Source organism: Aythya marila (genome assembly GCF_965140915.1).
Source record: "Aythya marila genome assembly, chromosome: 13".
In the NCBI taxonomy this organism is placed as follows: Eukaryota; Metazoa; Chordata; class Aves; order Anseriformes; family Anatidae; genus Aythya; species Aythya marila.
The window spans coordinates 14,148,625-14,174,838 of NC_139054.1; the positions used below are offsets into that span (position 1 = coordinate 14,148,625).

The window sequence follows — 26,214 nt, forward strand, 5'->3', positions numbered from 1 at the left end:
CAGAGGATTTGAGAACTGGATTTACAATAGAGTGACACATAGGCATCTGCATGATGAATTACAAGAGCATGGTTGGTTATAAGTTTTTAAAAAAATCCCATCAGGGATATTTAAACATTACAGGACAGGTGTTGGCTTGATGACTACAGACAGTGAGGATGACAGCAGAAGAAAATCCAGTTATTGCCAATAAAAAGAAGTGATCAGACTTCCTATGTCCAGGCCCACAGATATATAATATACAGCATATACATATATTAAAGATGAAAAATCCATTGGCACAGAAATCAATGACAGAGGACAGTTTTCAGTACAAGATCTTGGATTATATCGTTTGTGGTTTTTTTTCTTAAGAAACAATTCTGATCAGGTTGTATGGGTAACAAACTACAGTAGTTAAGGAGGGACTGGTTTGCTTGCTGTCACAAAGAACAGAAAATGTGTGCTACATGAACTCGTACTTTATGCCTGCCTGGTGTATATAAGCCCTATATATGAATAACCCTGCTCTGAACAAGATACCACAGTTTCATGAGACTATCTTTGCTATGTCATCAGTTTTAATTCCAACCTGTATTCCAATATGCACATGACTATTTTCAAATACAATGAAAACTTGATGTAAACAGCATCAGTCACCAGCATGGCAGCTATTGGTAAATCCTTCACAATTTCAGAAAAAATCTCTATAAACATTGTGGAAAGCAGATACAGAATGTACATAGGACAGTTTTCTATACAAAAGTGCATTTTAGCCATACAATTAGTGGAGAACCTGGAAAAAAAAAAAAATCAATGTAAGCAGTACCATATATTCTAATCTACACCCTCCACCCCCCAAAGAAAACCAAAACATCAAAAAAACCAAACACAAACCAAAACAAAATACAAACAAAACCCACCATTTTCTCCTTGCTTTGGTTATGAACTATATTCAAGCTTCAACATATATTTTTTAATTGCGGAATTTATTTGTAATTTGGAAATATTTTAAAGTTAGCCAGATGAGAGAGAATGCAAGTACGATTATCAGAGTTAATAATAAAAATAGACAAACTTTGAATACTACTAACATTTGCACTTGGTAGATTAATAAGTTAATTTTGCAATCCTTAAATGGAAAATTGCATGTCAACCAGGTCCTTTCTATGCCCAAGAACCGCAAGACCCATAAGCTCAAGAACTTTAAACCAATAAATCTAACATTGGCCATGAAAAGCTGGCTTATAAGAATGAGTTTCAGTTTCAAGAGCCACCCAAACAGTCAAAATTATTAATATTTATAGACCAATGCATCAACTGATTTCAAAGCTCAAAGAGTGTTAAGAGAAAACAAATGGCTTTAAGCCACTCAGCATAGATGAACAGTAAATATTGCCATTTTATTTGCTTCTACACCTTATATGCACTCTGATGTAAATGCATATGAATGAATTCAAACTTTTTATCCCCCTCCCCCCCAAGAATGTTCTTCACAGGTTTCAAACCACAATATGAGAACTAAAAGTCAAGCCCAGGAAAGCTTCGCAAAGACTTTTTGCTCTTCTTAGTAAGCACCCCATACAGAGCATACCATAACCATCCTTTAATCAGTTTCCCAGTTAAAGAAAAATAGTTCATCTTAACAGAGACAAAGGGTAACACCAGATACGCACAAATTAGACAGGTTGTCAGGCAGCTAGCTCTCTTCCTCATATTTAAAATCATATTAGAAAAGAATGTTCTCTATTGTTTACAGTCCTATTGCAATCAGACTTTCAGTGCTCCTTCTAAGCCTTTTTAGAGAAAAAGTTACCATGGAAGCAAATCATTAATGTTACAGAGTGTAAACTGATTACATTCGTATTACAGGGGGTACAAAGCACCTAGATATACAGCTTCAGTACCATGGAGCCATACAACTACTAGCTTTTTCCCATGTATCTCTGTTTTGCTTTTAAGCTTAACATTTTACATCAATTAATAAATAGAGATCTGATTGTTTGGGTTTTTTTGAAAAAAAAAAAAAAAAAAAAAAAAAAAAAAAAAAAAACCAAAGAATGCTGAATTTTAGCAGTCTGTTGCTGTTTTGTAGCTATCTGAACCCAACAGGCTGTAGATAGCCTCCTGTAAAACAAAATAGCAGCCACTATGGCTTGAACCTTGTCTTGCTGATCAAAGTGTAACTAAAATTCCAACTAACTAATGCCACAGGCATCCAATACAAATTTTAAACATACAGCATATTGCAAGAAAAGATCAAAATATGGTAAAAACACTTCCCACTCCTCCTCAAAACGAGGGTACCATTAGAACTAAGAAGGATATGAAAGAGGAAAAAAAGAGAGCATGTAGAAGTATGGGACAAAGTTTGGATCCCAAACCTATTTCAGGTCTGATTCTCTGAGATGCCAAGTACTTAGCAAAGAGGAAATTCAGGTAACCAAGAAGTTATTCTACATTCTGATCAGAACATCCACAGTTTTGTATTCTTAGGTTAGAAGTGTTCTGGAACTATGAGATTCTAGAGCTATGACTTATTAACCTGGTACCCCTTTAAACTCACACTTTTCTATCCTTTTAACTGTCATACAAGTAACTGAAGTACCCAGCTGGAGATAACTTACCCCAAGCAGCTACTGTGGCACCCAGGAACTTTCCTCCAATACAACAGGTGAGTAATTTGAACCATTTAGTCATTTGGGTAAATTGATACTTACATGCTTATACTAAAATCAAGATGGAAATACTATCCTCCCTCATTTTACAGCCTCTGAAAGCTAGTAGACAGGTACCTCATCAAAATGAGGAAGTCTTCTCTCAACAAGGCCTGAGGAATTTGAACTTTGAAGAGCTACTGAAACAGAATAAAACGACACTTTCATGCTCCACCATGCTGAGGTATTGCACCTTTCTTACAATTCATTTCAGAATTTCAATGCTCTACAATATTAAATGTACATTTTTCTTCAGGAAATAAATATACACATCTCAAAATCACTGTGGAAAATAAAGGTTATACTCAACTGTGACAGTACACACAGTGAAATGTTTCATGAATTCATCCATTACTGCCATAGTAAGTTGCAAGAGTGCAACTGCTGCATCCTGAAATTAGCTGAATTGACAGCAATTGATTCTCTTCTCCCATCCATTTAAAAAGCTGCAGATACAAATCAATCTAAATTCTTAATAACTTGTACACAGCTTTGTTTTTAGTATTGTTTCTACAGGAGTAAGAGAGGCGTCAGCCAGCTATAATGCAGTGCAAACAAATACTAACAGATTAGAGTCACTTCTGGTTTGCAGCCAAATGACTGGCAACATGGGGTAGCTAACATTTGAGTTGCAAATGACATTACATAGCTTTTATTAATAGCCAAGCCTGGCTGCAATGAGTGACTGAGTTCACATAGACTAGTTAGACTATGGACATCATTTATTTCTTACTGAAGCCCTTTCAGAAGCCACTGTTCAGATATTTTATTGGTTAGTTTATTTTCAGGCTACATGGAATGCCACCTCTAAAGTAAATAGACTTCAGCTGTCATGGCAAACAAGTGTGTGCAGGACATGCAAAATGAATGAGTAGTCCCAAAACTCTATATAAAGTGAATCATGCAATTCTGCAGGACTGGGTTATATCCTGCATTTACAGGCACCTGTGACCATACTAAATTGCCAGACACCTTAATTCATGTGATCAAAATTAAAATAGTAAAGCATCAGCGTATTAAGAAAATCACCTTCCTGAACTCAGAAATAGAAAATACTTGAACTCCTCAACTTTCACTGTGAAATTTAGAGCTATCGATTTCATCTCAGGTTGGAGGGAAAGGAGTTTTGTAACACGTAGTTCCAAGATAAAGACAGAAGTCACTTTACAGATTGTCTTGATTAGGAAACAGGTTAAAACAACTACTTTTACCTCCCTACCTGAAAAAAAAAAAAAAAAAAAAAAAAACCACATAAGTTTACCTCATTTTCTCAGCAAGAGATACTTCAAAAGAAGATAGACAACAAAAGCAGGATTATGAAGCACATTAATAATTGTGCAACAACCCGCATGGAAGACCCATCCTTAGTTGGGTGGTAAAGGAGTAAACATAATTGTACGACACATCTGCATTAAGTTCTCTTGCCTTTTAGATAAAATTCCGGGGGGGGGGAAAAAGCCACCAAAGTTGTGTGCCACTTGTTTCCACTTCTGTTTCCAGTAGCATTTTCAGCTATTTTAAAGTGTCCTAGACAACGTTATTGAAGATTAATGTACTTTTAATGCATAATGATGTTTCCTTTCAATCTCTTTATAGCAATACTAGGGATGTACTAGTCAACCGTTATTAATGACCAGACTAAGAGATATTGAGCAGCAAAATAACTTTTTAAAGACTAAGTTTGCAATTTTTGTTTTCATTTTTGACTCTGTTTTCTAAATAACTGTGTCATTAAGTATTATTTGTGTACATACATTTTTTGCATTAGAAGTCCTGCTTCTTGCTTTCTATGCCGTTTGAGTTAAAGCAAAACTTCTAGAAATCAGATTTATCACAGTATTTTGATTCTGTATGATCCAAGAGAAAGACTGAAGAAAGCCTTATAGAATTATTTTTTCCTCATGCTAAACAATCTTTCTAACAAGAAAGGAAGAGACAAAGCAAGCTAAGCGTAATATTAATCTCTAACTAGGCGAAAACAGAAAAAAAGCTGAAGCACAGTACTGCATACTTAGTGTCATCCAAAAGCATCCCTAGACTTACGTCTTGCAAGTAGCATGTTAGCCAAATTCAATTTTCCTTAAAAAGAATTTATCTATTCAGCAGCTTTTCAGAAGTCAATTAAGTTTCTGAAGTCTCAGTTGCAAAATTAGTCTCAAAAAGCTGAAGTTACTCAATTCTTAGAACGTCTTACCAAAATTATACTGGAGAAAAGATCTGGTTTATATTGTTAACACTAATCAAAATTTGGTCAAGAAATATATGTAAACAATAAGAATAATACATTTAAGGCTTAGAAAGAACACTGATAAATTCACCCCTGTCACATTAAAACATCCACATCTCCTTCATGGTCCTCCTCAGTCACTTTTAAAGAGAGCACTTCTTCATTAAGAAATAATCCACTCAGTCTTTCCTTACGAGCTTGTCTTTGTTCTTTGAGCTGTCTCTTGCGTAAGGCCTTTTGCTGTAGTTTCCGTTGCTTGGAACGTTTCTGCCAAAATTGAGAAAACAGACATAAGTTTTTGTTCGGTATGTTAGAAGCCACCTTTAAAGTTGACAAATACATTAACCTCTAAATTAAGGTTTGCTCTGAAAAATAACTAAAACGAATTTTGAGGTAGCGCAAACATCATCCAAAATCAAATTTATTATTTAAATAAATGCCTGTTATAGCTTGATTTTTTTTTATTTTTTTTTTAAGATTAGTACACATATTTTTTATCGGGACTGTTTACCGTGTCTCAATTATGTGGCACAACATCACCCTATGACATTGCACAGCTGAGTCTTTGATCAGAAGAGTCTCTATTACAGTGGAAAAGTTAGTCTTCAAATAGCAAACAGAACCGAAGTCCAACCTGACACGTTGAAGAGCAAGCAGGAACTGCTCTTCTCCTCCACACCTGAAATTGGAATTATGGAGACGGGACAAGTGCCACAGTATTACTTTAATTGAAACGTACTTCAGTAGGTCACTCCTCACAAAGTAATCTCATGAGACATGTCAGAAGAATAAACTGAAGATCCATGAAGCCTACATAAACAAAACTGTCTTTACTATCCAGAAATTATGGCAAGATTAGGTTGATCAATGTTGAAAAAAATGGTATGTAATGTAGAACCGTGTGCTTGTTCAAAGGATAAAGTTCGATGTATAATCCCTTATTCAGCCCCCACTCACCTTATTCAAACAAAAGTAATCAGAAGATCTACTACATACAAACATCAGGCTTTAACTTGGAGGAGAAACGATAAGAGTACAAGTTTAAATTCATTATGGTCATGCCAGAGGAAAGACAGCATTGATTTAGCTAGATGACTTCAGCAGATCCACAGTTACTAACTAGGCTCCTTCAACACAAACATCCCAGTTCAGATCATATAAGCAACCGTAACAAGTTATACAGCTTAATACACATGTACATAACTAGAAACTTTACTTTTGAATCCCGGATTCTTTCTGCAGCACTTGTGGACAAATTACTATCACTGTGTGCTCGACTCATGTTGGCACTTGAGTTTGATGCGGAGTTAGCAACACTAGAACCACTGCTGCTTGCTGAGCTGACCATGCTGGCACTACTGCTGCTGGCACTGGCACCGCTCACACCACTGGTACTTGCACAACTGTAGCTACTCCTCTTCCAGTTTTCCCTTGCAGATCGTTGACGAGGTCCGTGTTCCTTAATATAGTTTCTCACCTTCAAAACAAAGGCAATGGAATTACTAAAGCCTAACACTGGACTGAGATACTCCTTTGCATGGTAAAGAAACATAATTTTCCTATTACTAATGATGAAATTAATGGATCAGTTCAGTTAAGTCTTTTAAACCATTTTGCTGTTTGCTGCTTAAATACCATGCCACCTCACAGTCATCAAATTAACTAACTTTGCCAAGAGCTAAGTTAATACTAACTTTGTTGTGCAAGGAAGAAAACTAACTAACAAGTTTTTGTTTCCCACCACCACCACCACCTCCTGCCCAACCCCACATATTTCAACTAAGTTGTAATAACAACAAAAAACAGAAATACCAGCCAATGTCACCTAAATTATTAAAACACATTTATTTTGCTACAAACACACAAACAAAGTTGGTGTGAGAAGAGTTGTACTTCAGTGATACCTGTAAAATGTTTGAAATACGAAATAGTCTAGTCCATAAGAACAGTGACCGTCTACCCTTTTAAATTATGTTTAGTTTATGTTCAGTTAGCAAATTAATATCCTTGATCAGTTGACAGTCATGAAATGGAAACTTTGTCTTAAGCAGTACCAGTCCCACAGCATGACTCATTACATACATGCCAGCATTTCAGAAGTGTTTGCTAGACTTCTAATACGTACTGAGATTATAAAATCAAAGGGTCTTTCTTGTAAATTTAATACATGCAATATGCTTTTGAACACTAGAGCATATTATTGTGAAGGAGGAAACTAGGAGTATTTCCTTGTATATAATAACTATGTAGAAAAATTGATCACCATTAACATTTTGCAAGACACACCAGATGCTGGAGGTCTTTAAAAAACCCAAAGGCATATATACAAACCTTAACTCACCTGTTTCAGTTTTTCATCTGTGAGACAGTTCAGTTCAATAATGAATTCACTATCTGTAGGTGAGATCTGTGCAGTGGGATCAATAATTTTAATAATGTCAAGTTGCTCTCGAAGGCCCATCTCCGTGCTGACTTTGCGACTCAAATATTCAATATATTCAACCTAGAACCCAAAGATAAGCAGGTCATTTAAAACTATTACTGACTCTAAAAGAACTAGAAAAAAAGGACTGACAGAATAAATCGCTTAAATATCCCATTTCCTATGATTCTTGCATCTCTGAGTATCCTCAAAAAAAAAAAAAAAAAAAAAAACAAGAAGAAAACTTGAATGAATGTTAAACTGCCTACTACAGATTCAAAAGACAAGATTTAATTTCAAAAATCAAACAGTACTGCATATGGTTGCATTTACACCTAGAGAAACCAGTATATCTTTTAAGACGCAGCACTAATTAAAGTTGTTCTTATAATGATAACTGTAAGATACAGAAGAAAGTCAATTTCACCTGCTCATCATTTGTCATTGCACTCCATGGAAGTTCATCAAGATTCCTATGCTTGTTTTTCTTCTTCGGAAGCAGACACGGAGAGCTTGGAATACTAGGTATAACATCAGAAAGTACATCGCTCCCACTTGTAATGTCACTGCCAGGCAACTTGTAATGAGCAAGAGAAAGAACAAAGCCTTACAATACCGTAGGCACATTTAAAGTCATTTCAACACTATTAACAAATTCAAAACATGCTTTCAAATTAGCAAAGCACTGCTTATTAGGAAATAGTTAGAGTATATAGATAAGTATTCAAAACCCTGTAGTACTTGTTTTAATCTTCCAACAAACTGCAAGTGTAGCAAATCACACTCAAACCTCTTTAAAAAAAAAATACATTTAAAGAAACAGCAGTAGGATGTGGCATTTCACTCCTTTCCTTCTCCATCAGTGAAAATTGTTCATGACGTTCCAAAGCTAAAGCTAAACCTAAACCTCCCATTCTTGAGCACAATTTTAGTTTAGGAAAGATAATTACAGACTAGTTCTATAATCTATATTACATCCCATAATTACACAATACAATTGAAATAAAATATTAAAATTGCTGTCATTTTCTTGGAAGCAACTGCAGAACTTTAGCTAACTTCATTTGTACAACTGACATGTAATTTCTGAATGCACTTCCAGTTAAAGTGTGACAGTTGGATTACTCATGCTCAGATTCTGCCAGATAACACTGTAAAAAGCAACAAGTTGCTTTCAAAAATTCTACAAGTTGAATCAAGTACATCTCCTAAGAAATACTTGTTTAAAAAGCTAGTTACTAATCAAACATGCTGTCAGCTAACTAAGATGTGAGAAATTGCTTCTTCTCACAATAATCCCCCAGTTTATCAGGCAATTAAAATTTCACAACTCAGTGAAACACTGGGATCCAATCTGAGCTGCTCCTACAGGCTGCATTACACAAACGCACTTGTAACTTCAAGGAGTGCATACAGAGATTATCAGTTAGAATAAAACTGTAAGAAATTCAGAGCATATTCTGTCCATGTTTTCTTAAGTTTATTTGTATCTTCCAGAACAGAGTTTGTGCTTTCTGGAAATCTGTATTCTTGGTCCTTATGTTGCATTTATAAGGCTCTGTATATGCTTAGACTAAGCTTTATGACAACATTTGAAAGTAGTCTTCAGTATATTCTGAAGCACGTTTCCTATTTCAAACTCACATGCATGTTAAAAGTTGATATAAGTCTATAAAATAAAAAGAGTTAAGTCTATAATGTGTAAGAACAAATGCTTATCATTAGAAGACCACTAAAGAAAGTAGTAAGACACATGGCGATGCCTGACTAGGACCACACCCTACACAGATTAGAACAGAAGCAGTATATGATTCATCTTCACATTTTTCCCATCCAGGTAAGACAAAGCGAGCTCTGTACTCTTCCCAACACGAAAAAAAAAAAAAAAAAAAGGAAATAGACTATAGCAAGAGCTTCTACACTTTATCTGTCAGTTCCATTTTTTGCAGAAGACTTAATATGACCTAATCACCAGCAGACATCTATAGCCAGATTTCATCAGCACGGCAGATCCTCAAGACATAGGAGCTAAGCTCACAGCTACAAGATACACGATGACCTCGAGAACCAAGCAAGCAGAATATGTAACCACTCCTCTTGGAGGAGCCAACCTTCAGACTCTCCTCCAGACCACATACTCCAGAATAAAATGGAACAAAACATTTTCCTTATTACTGAAGATTTGGATATCTGTACTTAAGTTCAGGAGTTAAAGAATATTAAAAAAAAAAAAAAAAAAACAAAAACAAACAGCAGAGGATTTTTCTATTAAAGATAAATCCAGGACTCAGTCTATATAAAACTTTACATTTACAGTGGAACTAGCTTACCTGCCATTCAAACTCGCTGTCTGACCAATCCCAATATGTGCTGATAGAGGAAGAGACATCACTGCAGACGCTGCCCTCAGGGAACAAATCAAAAGAGGTGAACTCCTGGTCATCCAACAGAGAATAACAGTCATCTTGGTCGCCAACTGAAACCGAAGAGAACAGCTCCTCACTGCACTCTGAGCTGGCCACGCTGGTTCCACAAGAAGTCAAGTTCCACCTGTAAAACAAGACAAAATAAATAGAAAGTAGAAAATGTATTGGCATTGTGCATCCTGGAAAATGCTTAGGTTTTTTAAGCCTCAAAAAATCATCTCCACTTTGCTTGTCAGTAACAATATACTGAAGTTATTATTCAAATGGAAATATTCTGTTTTTAAGTATTTTTAAAAGGCAAACAATACCAAACTGAATTCAACATTAAAAATGGCAAGGCAAAAATCCATACACAGAGCATTTATACCTTTAATATAACATATTAACACTTTCCATCCCAGAGTGATGACTCCTATAGTGCGTGCATTTTTGCTTTTTTCTTCTTTAAATACACTAAACTAGAAGATAATTTCATATAACTGCCATATAAATTGAAATAACCAAAACCAAGGATTAAATCAATTGGACTTCAGAATGACAAAGTATTTCCTAATCTACATTCCAAACAGGAGTCAAAGCAATTCTAGGATGATGAACCCACGCAAAACTAATACTTAATAGGGAAACACAACACGGATATACTCAAGGTCCCATTATTCACTGCTTTCAGCTCTGAATACCAAAAACATCAGACACACTGTTGAAATGACAGTACAAGGTGGGAACCTGACCTGTGTGAAAATGCTGTTATGCTAAAACTCAACACCTTTTTTCCCCTTATAATTTCATTTTAAAAGCCAGTTACTGCTGTTGCTAAAGTAAAACAACTGAGGACTCAGATTTCACAGAACAGGTTTTCTAAGAGTAAGCCAAAATTTAACAAGCTCATGCAACCAGTCTCGCTATCTGGATTTATTTTACATGTTGGTGAAAACTAGGTCGAGACAACTATGAGTCAGCACAGCACTGCAATACGGCCCAAACAATTTGAAAAGAGCTTCCAAAACCCACCACACAAACCCAGGCCCACCACACAAACCCAGGCACTGAACTCCCATCAGTCTACCCACTTCAATCTGGCTAACTAAAAAAATGTTCCTCTATCCAACTGCAAGGGCTGAGCAGTGCCATCAATGAGAAAGGCAGGTCCTCACCATCGTTATTTAGCTGCACACCTGGCTGGCTGTTTGTGATGGACTCACTCCCTCATCTATCTGGCCAGCAGTGAATTTATACAATTTAAAGACACCTCAGAAGCTTTTCTTTTAGGCGATTTACGAGGTTCTGTTCTCCCTTTCCACACCCCGTATCCGTGTACTACATTTTAGTAGCACAGACTTCTTTCTGCAGGCAGGGCAGTCAGTCGGTATACAGAATACAAGAGGTGACACAGCATGATTCTGAGCATTACTCCAGCTCCAATATTCATGAAGTATTGACAAAAGGACAGGTACAGCAGACAAAGCTTCTAGACATCTCAAAACACGGGGTGAGGTTCAGACTCCATCACCAACCGCGTGCAGATACGCCAGGTTTGTAGCACCGCTGCAGCTGGAGGCAGTCAGCCCTCTCCTCACGCAGCCTGCTGTGCTTGCTGGGATGAACTGGGTTAGGAAGAGGGGGGAACTGCATTACAGTTACTTGCAACTTTAAAAAAATGAAAGCCTTTGTGAGCACCACAGACTGTGCAGTGCATCTGCAACAGCTAAATCTGTGTGAGGCTGGGCATGGGTGCCCAAGAAAATGAAATGCCCTCCTGAGGTGCCTTCAGTACCTGGGTTTGTGAAATGAGCAAGCCTGAAGAAAACACTCAGAAGGTGAAGACAGCATGAAGGGAAATATACAAGACAAAGGAGTGATCCTCCGCACATCTGCATTTAATCAGTCTTACAGACACGCTACAAATACCAAGCATTTTACTTTGCCCGCCACTATCGTGTCTCAGGATATTTGTACTGTACTTGATCAATGCTTCTCATGTCGAAACACTTAACCTACAGTTCAGAGCACTGGAGAACACTTTTGAAGCGTAATTTCCGTCATTTCACACAAATTCAGTTGAGAGACTGCCTCATTACGCCCCATCACGGTGCAGCAGGAACACCAATAACAAGCAAAAGTATTTTGCGACTCTGGGACAGGAACTAACCCCACACGTACACGTGCCGAAGGCTGAGGCCTCGCACTGCTCTCATGGCGCTGTGGCTGTACCCAGGCTGGGCTGTGTGCGTGTACGGAAGGCGAGCCAGGGCCCTTGGCAAGCAGGCCTGGTTGCTTTGCATTTTACAAGCGCAGCCGGCGTTTCTCTGCAGAGCCGCACCGGCATTTTCCTTGCAGGCCTTCCCCACAAATTACAGCCCGTCGCTTTTTTCCCTAATTAGCAGCAGGGGACCCAAAGGCTCCCGCGGGAGCCGCCGCAGTCCCAGGCCTCCTGCCTCACCGCAGCCCCCGGCGGCTCGCTGGGTGCCCCCCACCCCCGGCCGCCCCCCGCCGCCGACCTGTTGGAGTGGAAGCGGCGCAGCGGGTCGGTGCGGTGGCAGGACGAGAGCTGGCAGCCGAAGTCGCTGACGTCCAGGCAGCCCTCCTCGCTCAGGCTCCAGCTGCCGCCGCGCGGCGGGTGCTGGTGCGAGAGGAGCGGGCACGGCTCGTCGGGGGCCAGGAACTTCTCGTACGGCTCCTCGGTCATGGCGGCGGCGGCGGCGGGGGAAGGAGCGGCGCGATCGCCTCACGCTGCGAGCGGCCGAGCCGCAGGCGCCGCCATGCAGGGAGCGGGGCGGGAGGCGCCGGGCTCCTTCCGGCGGCCGCTGCGCCCCCTGGCGCGGCGGAGGGGCCCTGCCGGGGCGGCGCTGCCATGGCGGCGGCGGCGGTGGCGGCGGGGAAGGCGGCGGGCGCGGCCCACGGGCACGGCGAGGGACGCGGCGGCGGCGGCGGCGGCTTCCTGGGGCCGCGGGTGCCCGCTGAGGTGGAGGCGATGGCGCGGGGCGTGCAGGAGGTGGGCCACGACACCTTCCGCCGCCTCCTCAGAGGTACGGCCGGGCCGGGGGGGGCTGCAGCCGTCCCGGTGCCGTCCCGGCCACATAATCGCGGGGCGATCGGCGAAGCTGCCGGGAGCAAGGGGACGGGCTTGGGGCTCGCTGAGGGGAGATCAGGCTGCACGGCGCGGTGCGGGGCCGCCGCCCCTCTGTGCACGTTCCTCCTGCTAACTTTCGGGCTGTTTCATCGCTTCAGTCAATAAAGGCTTAAAACAGCTGGTAGTTGTCTTTTAAAAAAGATTTGTCTCTAAGAAGTGTTGCTATGCAGGGTCAGAAAGGGAAATCCTGAATGCAGGAAATCCTGGATGCATCGCTCCCTGCAACAACTGCAAGCAATAAAGCTACAGATAGGCAGGGAAATTTGGGACAGAAGTAAATACCGATGTGGAACCAGGTTTGCTGTCCTGTGCAGGGAGAATGGAGACAGAAAGGCTGCATGGGTGCCAGGAAACCTGACCGTCCCCCAAGCCCCGCCGTGGGTTTCGGGCACCCCCGGGGTGTGCAGTGAGTGCTGCCTGCCCTAGGGGGAGCACACAGCCCTCCGCACTGCAGCCAGGCCGTGCAGGTTCACCAGTGCCCGCAGATGGGCTCCCAGGGCCCTGCAGAAGCATCCAGGAGCCTTCTGCTCTCGCTGGGCTGGGATTCACAGCGTGCAGGACAGCAGTGTGCCCTTCCACGGACGGGCAGTATGAAGACGTGAAAGATTTCAGCTGGCTGTGTCCAGATTGCGCTGGCACTTGCACCAAGTTGTCTTTTTGATGCTGTTGGAATCAATTTATCACTGAATAATAACTAATATATTAAAAAAAAAATGCTGTTTCATATGCCCACTCATTTAAAGACACAAAACCTGCATATAACAGTATCTGTAGGTGATGGTATCGTAGGCAGTGCTAAGCTGCAAGTCTGTGGCCGCAGCATCCTGTAGGAGCAATGGACTCTCAGCAGGGAGGCTCCATTGGGACGAAGTGCTCTGCACGTGATCCAGTGAACAGGCCTCAGTGGTGATCTGTGTTTGGCTTTTCCGGTGAATTGAATCTTCTTCCTTTTTTTCAAAGGCAGTTTCTTTGTCTTAGAGCAGAGCCTTTTCCAGACAGTGTGGAAAGCTTGGTGCTAGCACCCTGTCCATCCTAGCTAACCACTGCCAAGTCTGCGCTGCAGATCGTGCTGTACACATTCAGCCAGCCACATGAGTGATCCAGGACTCACCACTTTATTTGATGTGCATGTAAAAATGAGAAAAGCAAAGAAAATTTTTCATGAATAAGAAGACAGCAGTCAGTGGAACCCACACAACACCAACAGGAAGGCTGACAGTTTACAACTTTTTTTTTTAACCATATTGTTAAACTAATCTCTTAGTCTTGGCTTTTGGTAAGACTTGATGGTCATTTTTAACTTCAGTGTTTTATTAACAGCACTGTATATGACACATTATAAAAGACTACTCTAATTCCTCAATCCTGCAATGGGATTGTGTCAGTAATGTCTTTTTTTAATCCACCATGGGGCTTCCTGTGGCTCCAGCAGTCCTTCGAGACCGATCAGAGTGCAGGACAGAGGCTGATGTGACAACAGAAATTTGTCATTTGTATAAGCCAGGTTGTATATGGAAAAAGAATGAATAACTGAGCGCTGGAAGGCTGAGATAAACTCAGAGAAGTTTCAAGTGTGTAATATTGCTGTGTGTTAACAGTCGTTTCCTTCAAAGCTTGAATAAATTGGCTGTTGTGCTAACTATAAGACTTGAAGGTTTAGTTTTGTGTTCTTGTTCATTTAATTGTTAGTCTCTGCTGATACTGCAAGACAAATTGTGAGAGATGTTAGAGAACAGTGTTGAATGGTTTACTCTGTAGTGCTTTCTTGTGTATCGCAGCTGTAGTTAAGCTGTAAGCAGACTGGATGTGAACAATGTTGATGATAGAAGCTCACGTCAGATGTGAACTCATGAGCAATGAACTTTTTTTTTTTCCATTATCCCATTGGAACCAAATTCCACAGTGAAATCATCTCCAATTTTAAAATGCAAAGGCTGAGTATGTTGAAGTTCTCTTGGTAAAGTGTTGCGAGACTGACCTTTGGTGGAAGATAATCAGATGTATTTACAGTTTGAGAGTTTGATACCAGGAAAAATGTCAGCACACTGAGTCAAGTACAATCACAGACATGCTTATGTTAATGTTCATGATCTCTGGGGCTTCCTCTTTCTAAAGGGATCTTGCGTTGCTTTCTTATTCACAGTCACCATTAATGCGTTGGAAGGAAAAGACTGCAAAGAATCTGTCAAGCTGATTGCAGAAAGCACTAATCTCTCAGAAGAGCAGCTTGCTTTCCTCATTTCTGGCATGTATACCCTTCTCCGAGAAGCTCTGAGACTCCCCTTATCGACTTTCAAACAAGAAGTAAGTTCTGGGCCTCGATAAGCTGAAGTTGTATGAATTACCATCTAAACCCTGTTTACCAGAGCAGGGAGCTCCACACAGAAATGTTGATCCAAGTTAGAGCAGTCAAAAGAAACTGCTAGAAATGTAGAGGTTATTTTTCTTGTTGTGTAGATTTACAGAAAAAAAAAAAAATTAAGCTTTGGGAAAGAGATTCTTCTGTCTTTTTCTGCTGCAGCATCTTGTTTACTGTGCATGTTTATTTTCACTCTTAAATTAAAACCCCAGAAGAAACCACTGCAAAATGTCATTTCTCTGCCATCGACTCTCTCCCTTACCCTGTGTGTTCACACATTTTGTTTACACGTACAGACAACTATGAGAAATTGTCTGTCTTCATAATTCTGCTTAGAGGAAGGTGCGTGCTATGGCCAGAACAACATAGTGGGAAATGGGAGAAAGTGCTACTTGTGCTTACACTATGGATGTTCTTTGTGAATATGCATACACCTGCCATAGTCCCAATCCCTATTTCTTCTTCATAGCTATTTTCTTCACTTTTTTGTTACCTTACACTTTTTCTTTTCTCATTTTATTTTTATGCGGATGAGCCACTTCTGACACCTCTCTCTAGTTTAAGAGACTGTTTTCATATCTGAAAACTTTCAGGAAACTCAGTGAAAATGTGTTTTTAATATGTAGAGCTTATCTTTTGCTGCTTCTTTCCTGTTGTCATAGTTTAAACGAGTTACTGCAAAGCACACATGAGAATAATGTCACATAACTACTCTAAAGAATAAGATATGTTACGGATAGCTATGTAAAAGAAATAGTAGGGATGCTGCTTTCAAAAATAAAGCTTTCCAAGAGATTTAGGCCTTTAGAAATAATTTCTCACAACTTAATGGAACACTTTCAGAAATTTTTCTCAATATGTAATGTGTCATTTCAAAACTACTGGCACTTGAGACTAAAACTTTTGGGTGGAAAATACTAAGCAAGTAAGCAATATTAATTTATTTGATAAGAAATCAGTTGTCATGCCTACATCCTGTAAAATTTTACCTTCCTTGTCTTTCTAGGTTTTTAAGGAAGACCTAAAGGAGCTCAGGTATGCCTGTTTTTTCCATCTGTATTTTTTTTTTTTTTATTTACAACTTTTATGTAACTGCTACCCTAAATCAACTTTTTTACACAACAAACTTGGTATAGAAATTACCTGTAAATAACACACAATACATCTGTCGCCAAATGTCACATGAAGCCAAAGGAAAAAAACAGGTGTTGTGTAAGACTTGATTTAGCACTGAGCATGAGCAGTAAATTTCACATGCTGGGGAGATTGGTCTAATTTAGCCTGTAATGTAGGTTATGCAAATGTGAGTGACCTTCTCTTTGTCATCCCCACCTTGCCCTGCAATATGTTTTAACGTGTTTGGTAAGACAGCGATAACATTTCAGAAGCTAAGAAACTGCCCTAATTTTTTTTTCTTCTTTGAAAGGCCAATGATATAACATGCATGAAATCCTACCACCTTGTTCCGCTATGATCTCTCCTTCCAATTACCCTTCAAAGCATAACGTTTGTTACATTGACTACAGAGTCTGTTCAGAGTATCTCCGAATAGAAGTACATATCCTAAAAGCCAGACATCACATACTAATAATCTTTATAGGGTTTTCCCTGATTTCCATATCCAGTGGTAACAAGAGGATAACAGCAGTTTATGTTTTCATCTATAGAGAAACTCATGCACCAAGGCCCAAATGTTTTAAAATGTTAACTTCCTACAATTCTTTGCATTCTGATTACTACCTAGGAGATAAAGCTATGTTTCTAATTCTTTCTTTTCTCCTTATTTGTCCATTATCCTGCAAATCAGCTTCCTCCTCAGACTCTGTTCTGCAGAATCGTAAGCATAAGTTGCTTTACGAGCAACTTAAGGTTGTAAAAATTTGATGGATATCATCAGTGTCTAATTGGTGAGAAGTGTAATTGAGGCCATGGTGAAAGGTGCCTTGCTTGTTGATATAATTTTGTCTGCAGCTCAGTGCTAGAGTCTGCCCTTTCTTTTGTCTTGTGAGCTGAAATGCAAGCTGCTTCCTCTGGCACGTCACGGAGTTCACACCCAGGTTAAAGTAGGTCAGTAAGAAACTGATGACTTTCTTTTGACCCAGTGGGAGTTGGTGTATTTTGAGGTGCACACGGAATGCATTCAGTGTGATTAAGGAATAATGATGAACTCTAAAATCTCTGTGCTGAGTTCTTTTGGGGTGGATGAATATTCTTCTACTGAACAGTAGAGAAAGTAGGTATACAGGAGTGTCAGAAGTCACTGGCTGGGCTGGCTGTGTACACTGTGTCCAGAAATACAGGCTCCCAGGCCTCTGTCCTTGTCAGCTGACCGCACTTTAATGCCTTACTCTTTTGTATTTGTTCGCTTTTCTTACTTTATGGACTATTCATGGCCATATGAAGATGCTTTTTGGTCTGAATGATCTTTTCTCTCTCCTGTCTTGCTAAATCTTTTGTATTTTGTTGGTCTGGTTAATATGACTGACATAGCAACAATATTCAGGTAACTGCATTTGTGTTGCTTGCACTCACATGTTTTATGTGCTGCTCATCGTTGCTCATATGCTCCCATGATTCTCAGAGGTTATTTGAATTCTTCCAAGCTTCCACCTCTGACAGTCTTTTTTTTCAAGTGAGTAGCTTTCCTTGCTTTGTGGATAAACTTTCAGAACAGCTCATTCTACTCCCAAGTTAGGGTACTCAGTAAATTTGTTAGCACCTTTGATTCCCATGGGAAATGTCATTTCCTATGTTTCCCAATGCAGTCGGGTCTGGTGGTGAAATACCTGCGTGATTTAAGGCACCTACTAATTACAATCAGACATTTATCCTTTTGCATTGACTCCTGTGTGTCATCCTGTGATCATGTGCACAAAGAACACGTGTAAGTAGTTGAACAGCAATGTCATGGCATTATTGGCACCCAGTGTTTGGGCAAGTATTTTGGATTTTAAGCCATAAATTTTGCTCATTTCCTTTTTTTTTTTTTCTTTGGTCATATCTTCTTTTAAGAGGATTGAGATCTGAGCCAGGTTACCTGTTTCAACTTCTCATGCATTCTATTCTGTTCCTTTCAGTGAAGCTGAAGATTGGCCTAGTTCCATCCACATAAAGTCTTGTAATTCTCAATTTCCTGGTGATGCAGCTGGTCTTGGCTTCTAGTTTTGTCAGAGACAGAGGCTGGGAGACATGCCCACTTGTGATTAATTAGATCGGTGCTACTGGTTTCACAGGGTTGTCATCCCATATCCCATATTTTTTTGGCTTGACTGGCTGGCTCAGTCAGTAAGAATAAAAATCACACTAAATTGTGAGTGCTATTTTCTCCTTCCCTTCTCTGTATGTTTGATGAGTTTATGGCTCGGGCCAATAACATGGGATTGAGACATCCTTCCACCTTCTTCCTTGCCCTTTGAGTCCCATCCTCAGAATGTTCCTTTGAAAACTGATTACCACCTGTAGCTCAGGCCTTAGCTGTGCCATGTTCTGTGTCTGATCTGCTTAGGATGTGACTGGTCTAGTGTAAGCTGCTTGAGCCAGGAACAGAATTTGCAGCAAAATCACTAACTGCATAACAAAAATAATGCAGGCTCCAAGGTAGCAGTAATGCTTCTATTTTAGTAACACGTGCTCTTACGTTCAAGTAAGTGTTGTGATAGTTATAATAATCATCTTACAACCCCCTTTCTCCAGCCATTCCACTATGTAGAGAGGCTATTTGGTCATCATTAGCATGGATTAATGATATGTTTGCACAGATAGTGTAGGTAATGTTTGCAGAAGTTGCCTTCCCTCTTCTGTTCTGAAAGACACGTGCAGCTGGAAATCACTGTCTAGTCCCTCCTCCTCAATTTCCAGCTTGCCTCAGATAACTAGCTTACTAATACTACTATATGCAGTTTTATCCAAGTACCATTTTAAAACATGTTTCAACCCCACTTCTTCCTTTAAGGATTCAAACTCTAATAACTGCCATTTCATTTTCCCACTGTGTGAGTTGATGAGTTGATTTTTTTCCCATCATCAGACACTATAAGCCCTTTAGGACAGGTAACTTCTTTGTTTGCTTTGTCTTTGATAGACTGCTGTGTATCTCAAGGGATTGGTGAGTAATGTCTCAGGGCACTGATTCATGTTGAATGTTGGATTTAAGCGCGGCAGCTGAAACAGTTACTTCTTCCACTTGTTCAACTTGCCTCGCTGTAGGAGGTTACTGTCCCCATGGCAAAGGCAGCTGAATGGATAGTGTTTGCTCTGCAGTCTTTGCAGTTCATGGCCTGATACATTGAACTGAAAATCAACAGCAGCTTGTTTGTAAAGCAGCAGCAGCATCGGGGGAATGGTGAAGTGGTGGAGAGGCAAAAGGCAGATGGAGTGTGAATTATTATATTCAACTTGTTCTTAAAGTCCCAATAAATTTATGCTTGTCTTCCTCATGTTAAGTACACTCCTTTTGTAAGTACTCTTAGCTACAAGGACCTCTATTTTTACTTTTGAGGGAACAAGTCACTCTATCTTGTTTCCATTACACTTCAAGGTGAAAGTGAAACGTAAACATATAGGTTTGGGATTTTTTAAAGCATTCATTGATGGTCTGACTTCTGCACTTGTCAGAGTGATCAGCAAAACTTTTCTTTAATGAGAGAAGTTAGGCAAATATGGGGTTCTTTTGAAACTAACTTACAATTCTTTGTAGGACAGGAGGATGTAGTACAGCTTTTAGGGTTCTTGTAAAAACGGTGGCTGTTATTCCGAGAGCCTAGACTGAATCAATACTGAAGTGCTTACGTAAGAACTGATGGCAATTTTAAGCAATGGAAGATGGAAAATGTTGACACTGTATTTGTGTTCTGCAATAGTTATTTTGTAGCTAAGCCCATTTATTTGTGGTTACAAAACACTTAACTGTTCTGTATTGCTCTTTCTTTAAGGATACCAGAAGAGTTCATCACGGACTTTTCCAGTGTTGTCTTTGGTAACAGGTTAGTATTTTCATGTATCATGCACTGGGCAACCCTGCTGGTTGACCAAGTCCCAGACCTGTTGAAGAAACAGCAATTCATGAGAACAAGATTTGCACAGTTATTTTGATTCTGTATGAACTTCTGTCCATCAGGTGTGGCAGTAAATAGCTTTCCTGGTGTTTTTGTGATCATTGCCAGTCAATTTTTTATAATGTTCTATATCCTCTGTAAGGTGCATCGATACCTACAGATGAAAAATACAGTGCAGAATTAAGTGATTTTATCATCATTATCATTGCAAGTTAGAGCAAAAGTGAAAGACTTGCCTTGTTGACAGGAAAGCTACAAGCAGCCTTTTACATGCTGTGGCTTGTGGAAGCTTTCTCAGATAGCATTTAATCAAGTGATAACGTACGGCTGAATTCACACTGGGCGCCTTGATGATACATACCAGATAGCAACTGCTCTACTAGCTGTTATTCATTTCACCAAGCAATATACCTCATTAGCTTCAGATGGTGTACTAATCAAAAAGTTTCTTAAAAGGCTCTCTCTGCTGTTCCTTTTAGGACTTCCTTTTTGTTTTTCTGTACAGTTCTCTACTCAAACATATCTGTCTTCTTCTATATGTGGAAACTGCTTGATCTCAGTGCATATGCAAAGCTTTCCTCCTTGAGCAGTGAGGCAAATTTAACATTCTTAATTCTGTGTCCCCAGATCACTGACCTAGAGCTGCTTCACATATTCTTCATGGAATACTGATAGTTTTAGTTGTGGGATTTCAGTTACCCTTGCAAGGGTCTGAATGCTGCTACCAAAATTCAAAATATTTTTCATTTCTTTGCTCAAGATCTTGGCTTAAAAGTTACGGTTCTTGGAGTAAAAATAAATTCAGCCTTCTCATCTTTTCTCTGCTATTCTGTTTGAATTATAGGTGTTAAAGAATGCAAAATTCATGGTTGCAAAGTGGAAATATTGTTTGCAGTGGAGAAAAGATAAATTTAGATGTCATTTGAAGCATGCATGATTGTCTGTTTTCTACTGTGAAATCACGATGCTGGAAAATTTAGCTTTTTCTCATTTCAAAAGCTGTGATTATCCAGTGTAATCTTGCTCTGTGTTTTGAGACCAGAGAAGAGCACCTTGGATCTGATTTCTAGACAGATCTGCTTTTATCATCTTAAATGTAGCACTGAATCATACATATGCTTATTGAGTTGTAAATACATATGATTGTGATGGTAAGAGAAGGATCAGCATCTGATCAAAAATTCAGCATGAGGTAGATAACCCAGAAAAATCAATTTCAGAGGTTTTTAATACTTTTCCTGCCATCTTATCCTATTTTCGCCATTTTGTTCATTGAACAACTCTGAAGTGCTGGAAATTTAACATTCTTAATTCTGTGTCCCCATAGTTCCGTCAAACTACAGAGACTGAAAGGGAAGAGAAATTTGGCATGCTGGCGCCATAAAATAACTGCAAGAAAATAAAACTTTTTTTTTTTTTTTCAAGGGAAAGCATAGCCATATTTTGTCCCTCTTTGAATATTTATAGTAAATGTACTGTGTTTTTTTTTTAATAGCATAGCTTTAGTTTCTACCATGAGTGGGCATTCTGCATGCCATCTGACAGTGTTTGACACATACCAGTTTATACTTTTCTCCCAGTTCAGTGGCCTGCTAGGCTACGTAGTTATCTGCATCTGAAACCATCCCAAATTTGTCTTCAGTTTTGATACTGTTAGGTCTGTTGCTGCTCCAAATTCTCTAACATTCCCTCTTCAGTTGCTCTGCCGCAACCTTTGGCAGGTGACATTCTTGTCAGCAGGTGTATCAGCCTTCCCAAGTGTAATTTGGATGTTCTCTAATTGATCCATATTGCTTTACTCTTTCTAACTTCTGTCTTATGCATTATGTGCTGACAGTATATTGCAGCTGTTGGCACAGAGAGTTTCTGAAATGTAATTATATTCCTTTGGTGTTGGGTACAAGGTTCATTGAGTTTCTTCTGCTCCATTTTGTTCTTCCTCTTAGAAACCAATAGCTTGATGTAGGGCCTATATAATTTCTGTATGTATGTTGGCCACTATGTGCATTCCGTCATCCTTACAGGATTCTTTCAGTTCAGTTGTGATCCTGTCCAAGCTGGAAGGGTGCTGACAGAAGCTGAAACTGAGCTATAAAAGTTGTGAGTCTCTGAGGAAATGGTATTGAAGTACAGTCGAGTTTAGCCACAGAATTGACATAATGATATTGAGAAATGTCATCTCTGTCTGGACATCACTGATTTTTCCCATCACTGCTAACTAGAACACCTTCCTGTCATCCCTGCTCATTATTTGCCCAAAATGCCGGTGTTGCACTGAATGAACTGTCCTCCACTGAAGGAAGCGGCAGCAGTCTGGCTATTTTTAGACAGTCCCCAAATTAAGCAATACTCTGGCAGCAACTCACCACTGAGGGAAAGGCCTGTTCTTATTGTCTAATCCTGCTAATGACCATTCCAGACTGGCTCCTGACGGTTGCACCCAGCTGTGGTGACCTACTTCTAGTAGTAGTACAGTGAGTAAGGACCAGCTGATCTCTTTTCTCTGCTCGTTACTTTGCCATACTATTAGGGATGTGTGTCACTTCTGCCCAGCACTCCCCCAAAAAAAGGATAAATTCTTTCTTACGTAGCAAAAGCACTATGCAAGAGTATTGGAGGATTTTAGCCTGTCTGTGTTTTGTACCTTATCAAATCACTAATCTTTCTCGGCAGTTTCTAAAGGCACCAGCTAACTTGCACACAAGAGGCTGAGTAGGGATGTTAGACTATCATTCCTACAGTCCTTGATTTGTTCAGAGAGGATTCCTTTCTGATGTAAAGACTGTAATTAGATTATGTCTAGCACCATGGATAAAGGATGTAACGTTTCTTATCCTCCCTTAGCTGGAGTAGCTTTGAAATGTACTGTAAATAACTGCCAGAGACATGGGATGCTTAACAAAAAAAAGCAAAGAAAAAAATAAACCTATTTGGTAAGTAACACACAGGTCCAGACTAGCTCCCTAATGGACCAGTGGAATGATCTCATTCTGAAAGCATTTCTCTATGTATAGCTAAAAATGGATGGTTGTTATGTCTTTGTATCAGATTTGGCTTGTTTACTTACCCAGAGCTTAAGATGCTATTAAAATTTTAAAGACTGTCAACCGTCTGAAGTTTAATCAATGTCAACTGTATTTCCTCCCAGAAATAAACTGAGGCTTAATGAGCCTGATTCTTCCTGCAATGAGTAATAAAGGCAAGCTGGGCTTTCTTAAACACTAGTCTAGACAAAAGTCATGAAGGTGGTGCTGGGGCTGGCAGTGAACATCACATGAGGAATTTGGAATTTGTAAAGCATCCTGGATTAGTAAGAACCACTGTATGGTTTTTATTTTTAAGGTATGCTCCAGAGTACACACTAATATCATTAGATTTAAAGCACTGCTGCTAGCTAATTCTAGATGCTTTCTGCTGAAGGAGCACAGTGAGCTTGTTCCAACTTTCTGGCTTGAGAAGTCATCTGTCTTCTGTTCCTGCATGGAGATTTATTTCCAGATCCCTTTCCATACCTCTTAGAGTTGCATGAGAATTGAAATAATAGATACGCCAGCCACCATGATGACTCTTACTAAACTCTATAATGACCTGACTTTACTGGAATTACACAGAGTAGCTTTGTCTCTCTCTCTCTTATTTTTTTTTAATAAGAAAAAAACAAACAGTGATGATATTTAAGCACAGGAAAATGGCTAATCTGAGCACAGCCATCTCAAATACACAAAACCACCCATTCAAACCTCTTGGGACACCTGTGCAGGTGACTGAGCACTGGAACAGGTTGCCCAGAGAGGTTGTGGAATCTCCCTCCTTGGAGGTACTCAAAATCTGTCTGAACGTGGTTCTGACCAACCTGCTGTAAGTAGTTCTGCTTGAGCAGGGGGTTAGACCAGATGACCTCCAGAGGTCCCTTCCAACCTCAACAACTCTGTGCCACCTCTCTAAATGAGTATAAATGGACAAGAGAAACAAGTTCCAGACAGGTTTGTTCTGGGGAGTCTTATTTTACTTTCAGATATATTGTTGCTTTTACGAATTTGCATTGCAGTCTCCTGTTTCTGATTTACTCTGTAGGCGTCCTGTTTCTGAAGGCACAGCTCTGATACAAGGAAGTAGGCTGCCAAATGTCCAGGACTTCAAGTGGAGAGTGGATGTAGCTATATCCACAAGGTAAAAAAAGAGAACCCTGCATGACCACAGGAAAGATCTGTCCAAGGTTAAACTGACTTCTTGTGCTGCTTAAAATGTTAATAGTGTTAAAATGTATCTTGCTGTTAGGGATTTGCATGTAGCATGAAATGGCAAGATAAGGAGGGAATGTTTTGACCAGTGTGTAAGTCAGTTTATATACAAAAGGTTATTGCTATTATGCAGACTTGCCAACAGGCTACTGTCTCTATCTTCTACTAATATTTTTTGATGCTGCGTATTTGTTACAAGCTCTAAAACTTGTGTGCTAGAAACATTTGACTCCAAGTTTGAGTCTCTCTTTTAATATTTTAAAACTTGATGGAGCTGATAAAACTCTGGTTCTCACTGATGATGGAAGCAGTTAGATGGATTGAGCCTCAAGCAGCCAGCCAAGCTCTCAGTTGCGCTGGAGTATGGGATGGAAATTGTCTCTTCAGTTCTCAAGTAGACTCTCATTTGTGTGTAGCACGCGTTAAATAAAAGGACTTGTCATAACTCTCAAGTCTGCTGTAGACTCGACAGAGAGGCTTCAGAACAGCAGCGTCACACTGCCATAGTTATGCAATTGGTCATCGATCTGCCTGCTAGCTCCTTTCACAAAACAGGAATAAAGGCCTTTGTGATCATCCTGTCGGTGCCTGCAGTGAACAGCTTCTTGCCATCTGCCATGGCATAGGCAGCTAGGGGATGAATCTTTGGCTAGAGCCGAAGAGTCTTTCTGAAGCCAAGGAAGAAGGCTCCTAAGTGGAAATTCTGATGGCCACGAGCTTCTAGTTCAAGTGGCTCTCAGATGAGCAGTGCTGTAAGCCCCACACAGGTATCATGATGCAGAAAAATCTGCACCTATAAGAGAACAAAACGTACAGATAAACGTCCTCAGGCACAATGCTTGCAAGCTGCAGGCAAATCCTGTGATTGCTTTCCAAACAACACAGGAGCAAAGCATTATCCTTTTCTATTTTCCTTCCTCTTATTTTCCTTTCCAGTCAACCTCCCCTTGGGAATTCTTGTTTATCATCCAGCAACAGCCTCTGTGAAGAGGCATGGCTTCTGGCTGTAATGCCTGTCAGTACCTGAGCAGGTTTTGGCAGGATCTGTTGATGGAAGCTGCACAAGAATGACTCATTTCCCCTCATTGGGTCATCAAGTAAAATAAAGAGCAACCCACAAATTTAGGATGGAGACTGGGAGAACTTATTTCCCCAAATGAGACAACAATTGAAATTACGAAGGGATGGAAATGGTTAATGCAACATAGGAAAATGCACAAAAAAAAAGTGTGCATTAGTGCTAGCAGTAGCTGGTCAGCTCTTATCCCTATCACAGTTCCACTAAACTGACAGTTCTGTAAAATGAAAATGCTCCTAAGCTTGCCATTAAACTATTGACGTTTTTTTAGTCTCAATACTGAGGTAAATTAGATAGTCTTCTGTGTTTATGAGTTTCCAACCAGCCAGGTACGTGACTCTGTAATAGAAATTACTCATGTGTTCTATGTAAAGCCTGTATGAACATCTTAAATGGTTAGCCTACAATGCTATACTCGTCATGCTGCCGCTGTCTATTGTTGTAGTGCTAATAATGTAAATAATTTCAGTTCACTGGCCCGTGCACTTCAACCATCCATTTTAATGCTGATGAAGCTTTCAGATGGGACAGCTCATCGCTTTGAAGTAAGTCTGATTGCCGCAATAAATAGAAAAGAAACC

General features: G+C 40.0%; 2 protein-coding genes across 4 annotated transcripts in view; one reads left to right on the forward strand and one right to left on the reverse strand.

The window, feature by feature from the left end:
- Positions 1–12,591, reverse strand: FAM199X (family with sequence similarity 199, X-linked). Of its 2 annotated transcripts, none has more exons than XM_082771078.1 (6): positions 12,270–12,589; positions 9,676–9,895; positions 7,773–7,922; positions 7,265–7,426; positions 6,140–6,400; positions 1–5,190 (listed from the first exon to the last, which is right to left on the reverse strand). In XM_082771078.1, exons 1-6 carry the CDS (start codon positions 12,455–12,457, stop codon positions 5,020–5,022), a joined length of 1,152 nt encoding a protein of 383 aa, XP_082627204.1. In that variant the 5' UTR covers positions 12,458–12,589; the 3' UTR covers positions 1–5,019. The 2 variants fall into 2 exon arrangements, with proteins under 2 accessions (XP_082627204.1, XP_082627205.1); XM_082771079.1 differs by lacking the exon at positions 1–5,190 and adding an exon at positions 5,198–5,733 and having other exon boundaries at positions 12,270–12,591.
- COMMD5 (COMM domain containing 5) overlaps positions 12,580–26,214 on the forward strand; it is a 17,816-nt gene continuing 4,181 nt past the window's right edge. The window contains exons 1-6 of one of the 2 annotated variants that reach the window (XM_082771080.1): positions 12,587–12,797; positions 15,045–15,205; positions 16,267–16,295; positions 20,192–20,242; positions 24,389–24,484; positions 26,103–26,178. In XM_082771080.1, the coding sequence (XP_082627206.1) occupies positions 12,623–12,797; positions 15,045–15,205; positions 16,267–16,295; positions 20,192–20,242; positions 24,389–24,484; positions 26,103–26,178 (588 nt within the window). In that variant the 5' untranslated portion in view covers positions 12,587–12,622. Of the gene's footprint in view, positions 12,798–15,044; positions 15,206–16,266; positions 16,296–20,191; positions 20,243–24,388; positions 24,485–26,102; positions 26,179–26,214 lie in introns of both variants that reach the window. The other variant, XM_082771081.1, reaches the window with a different exon arrangement.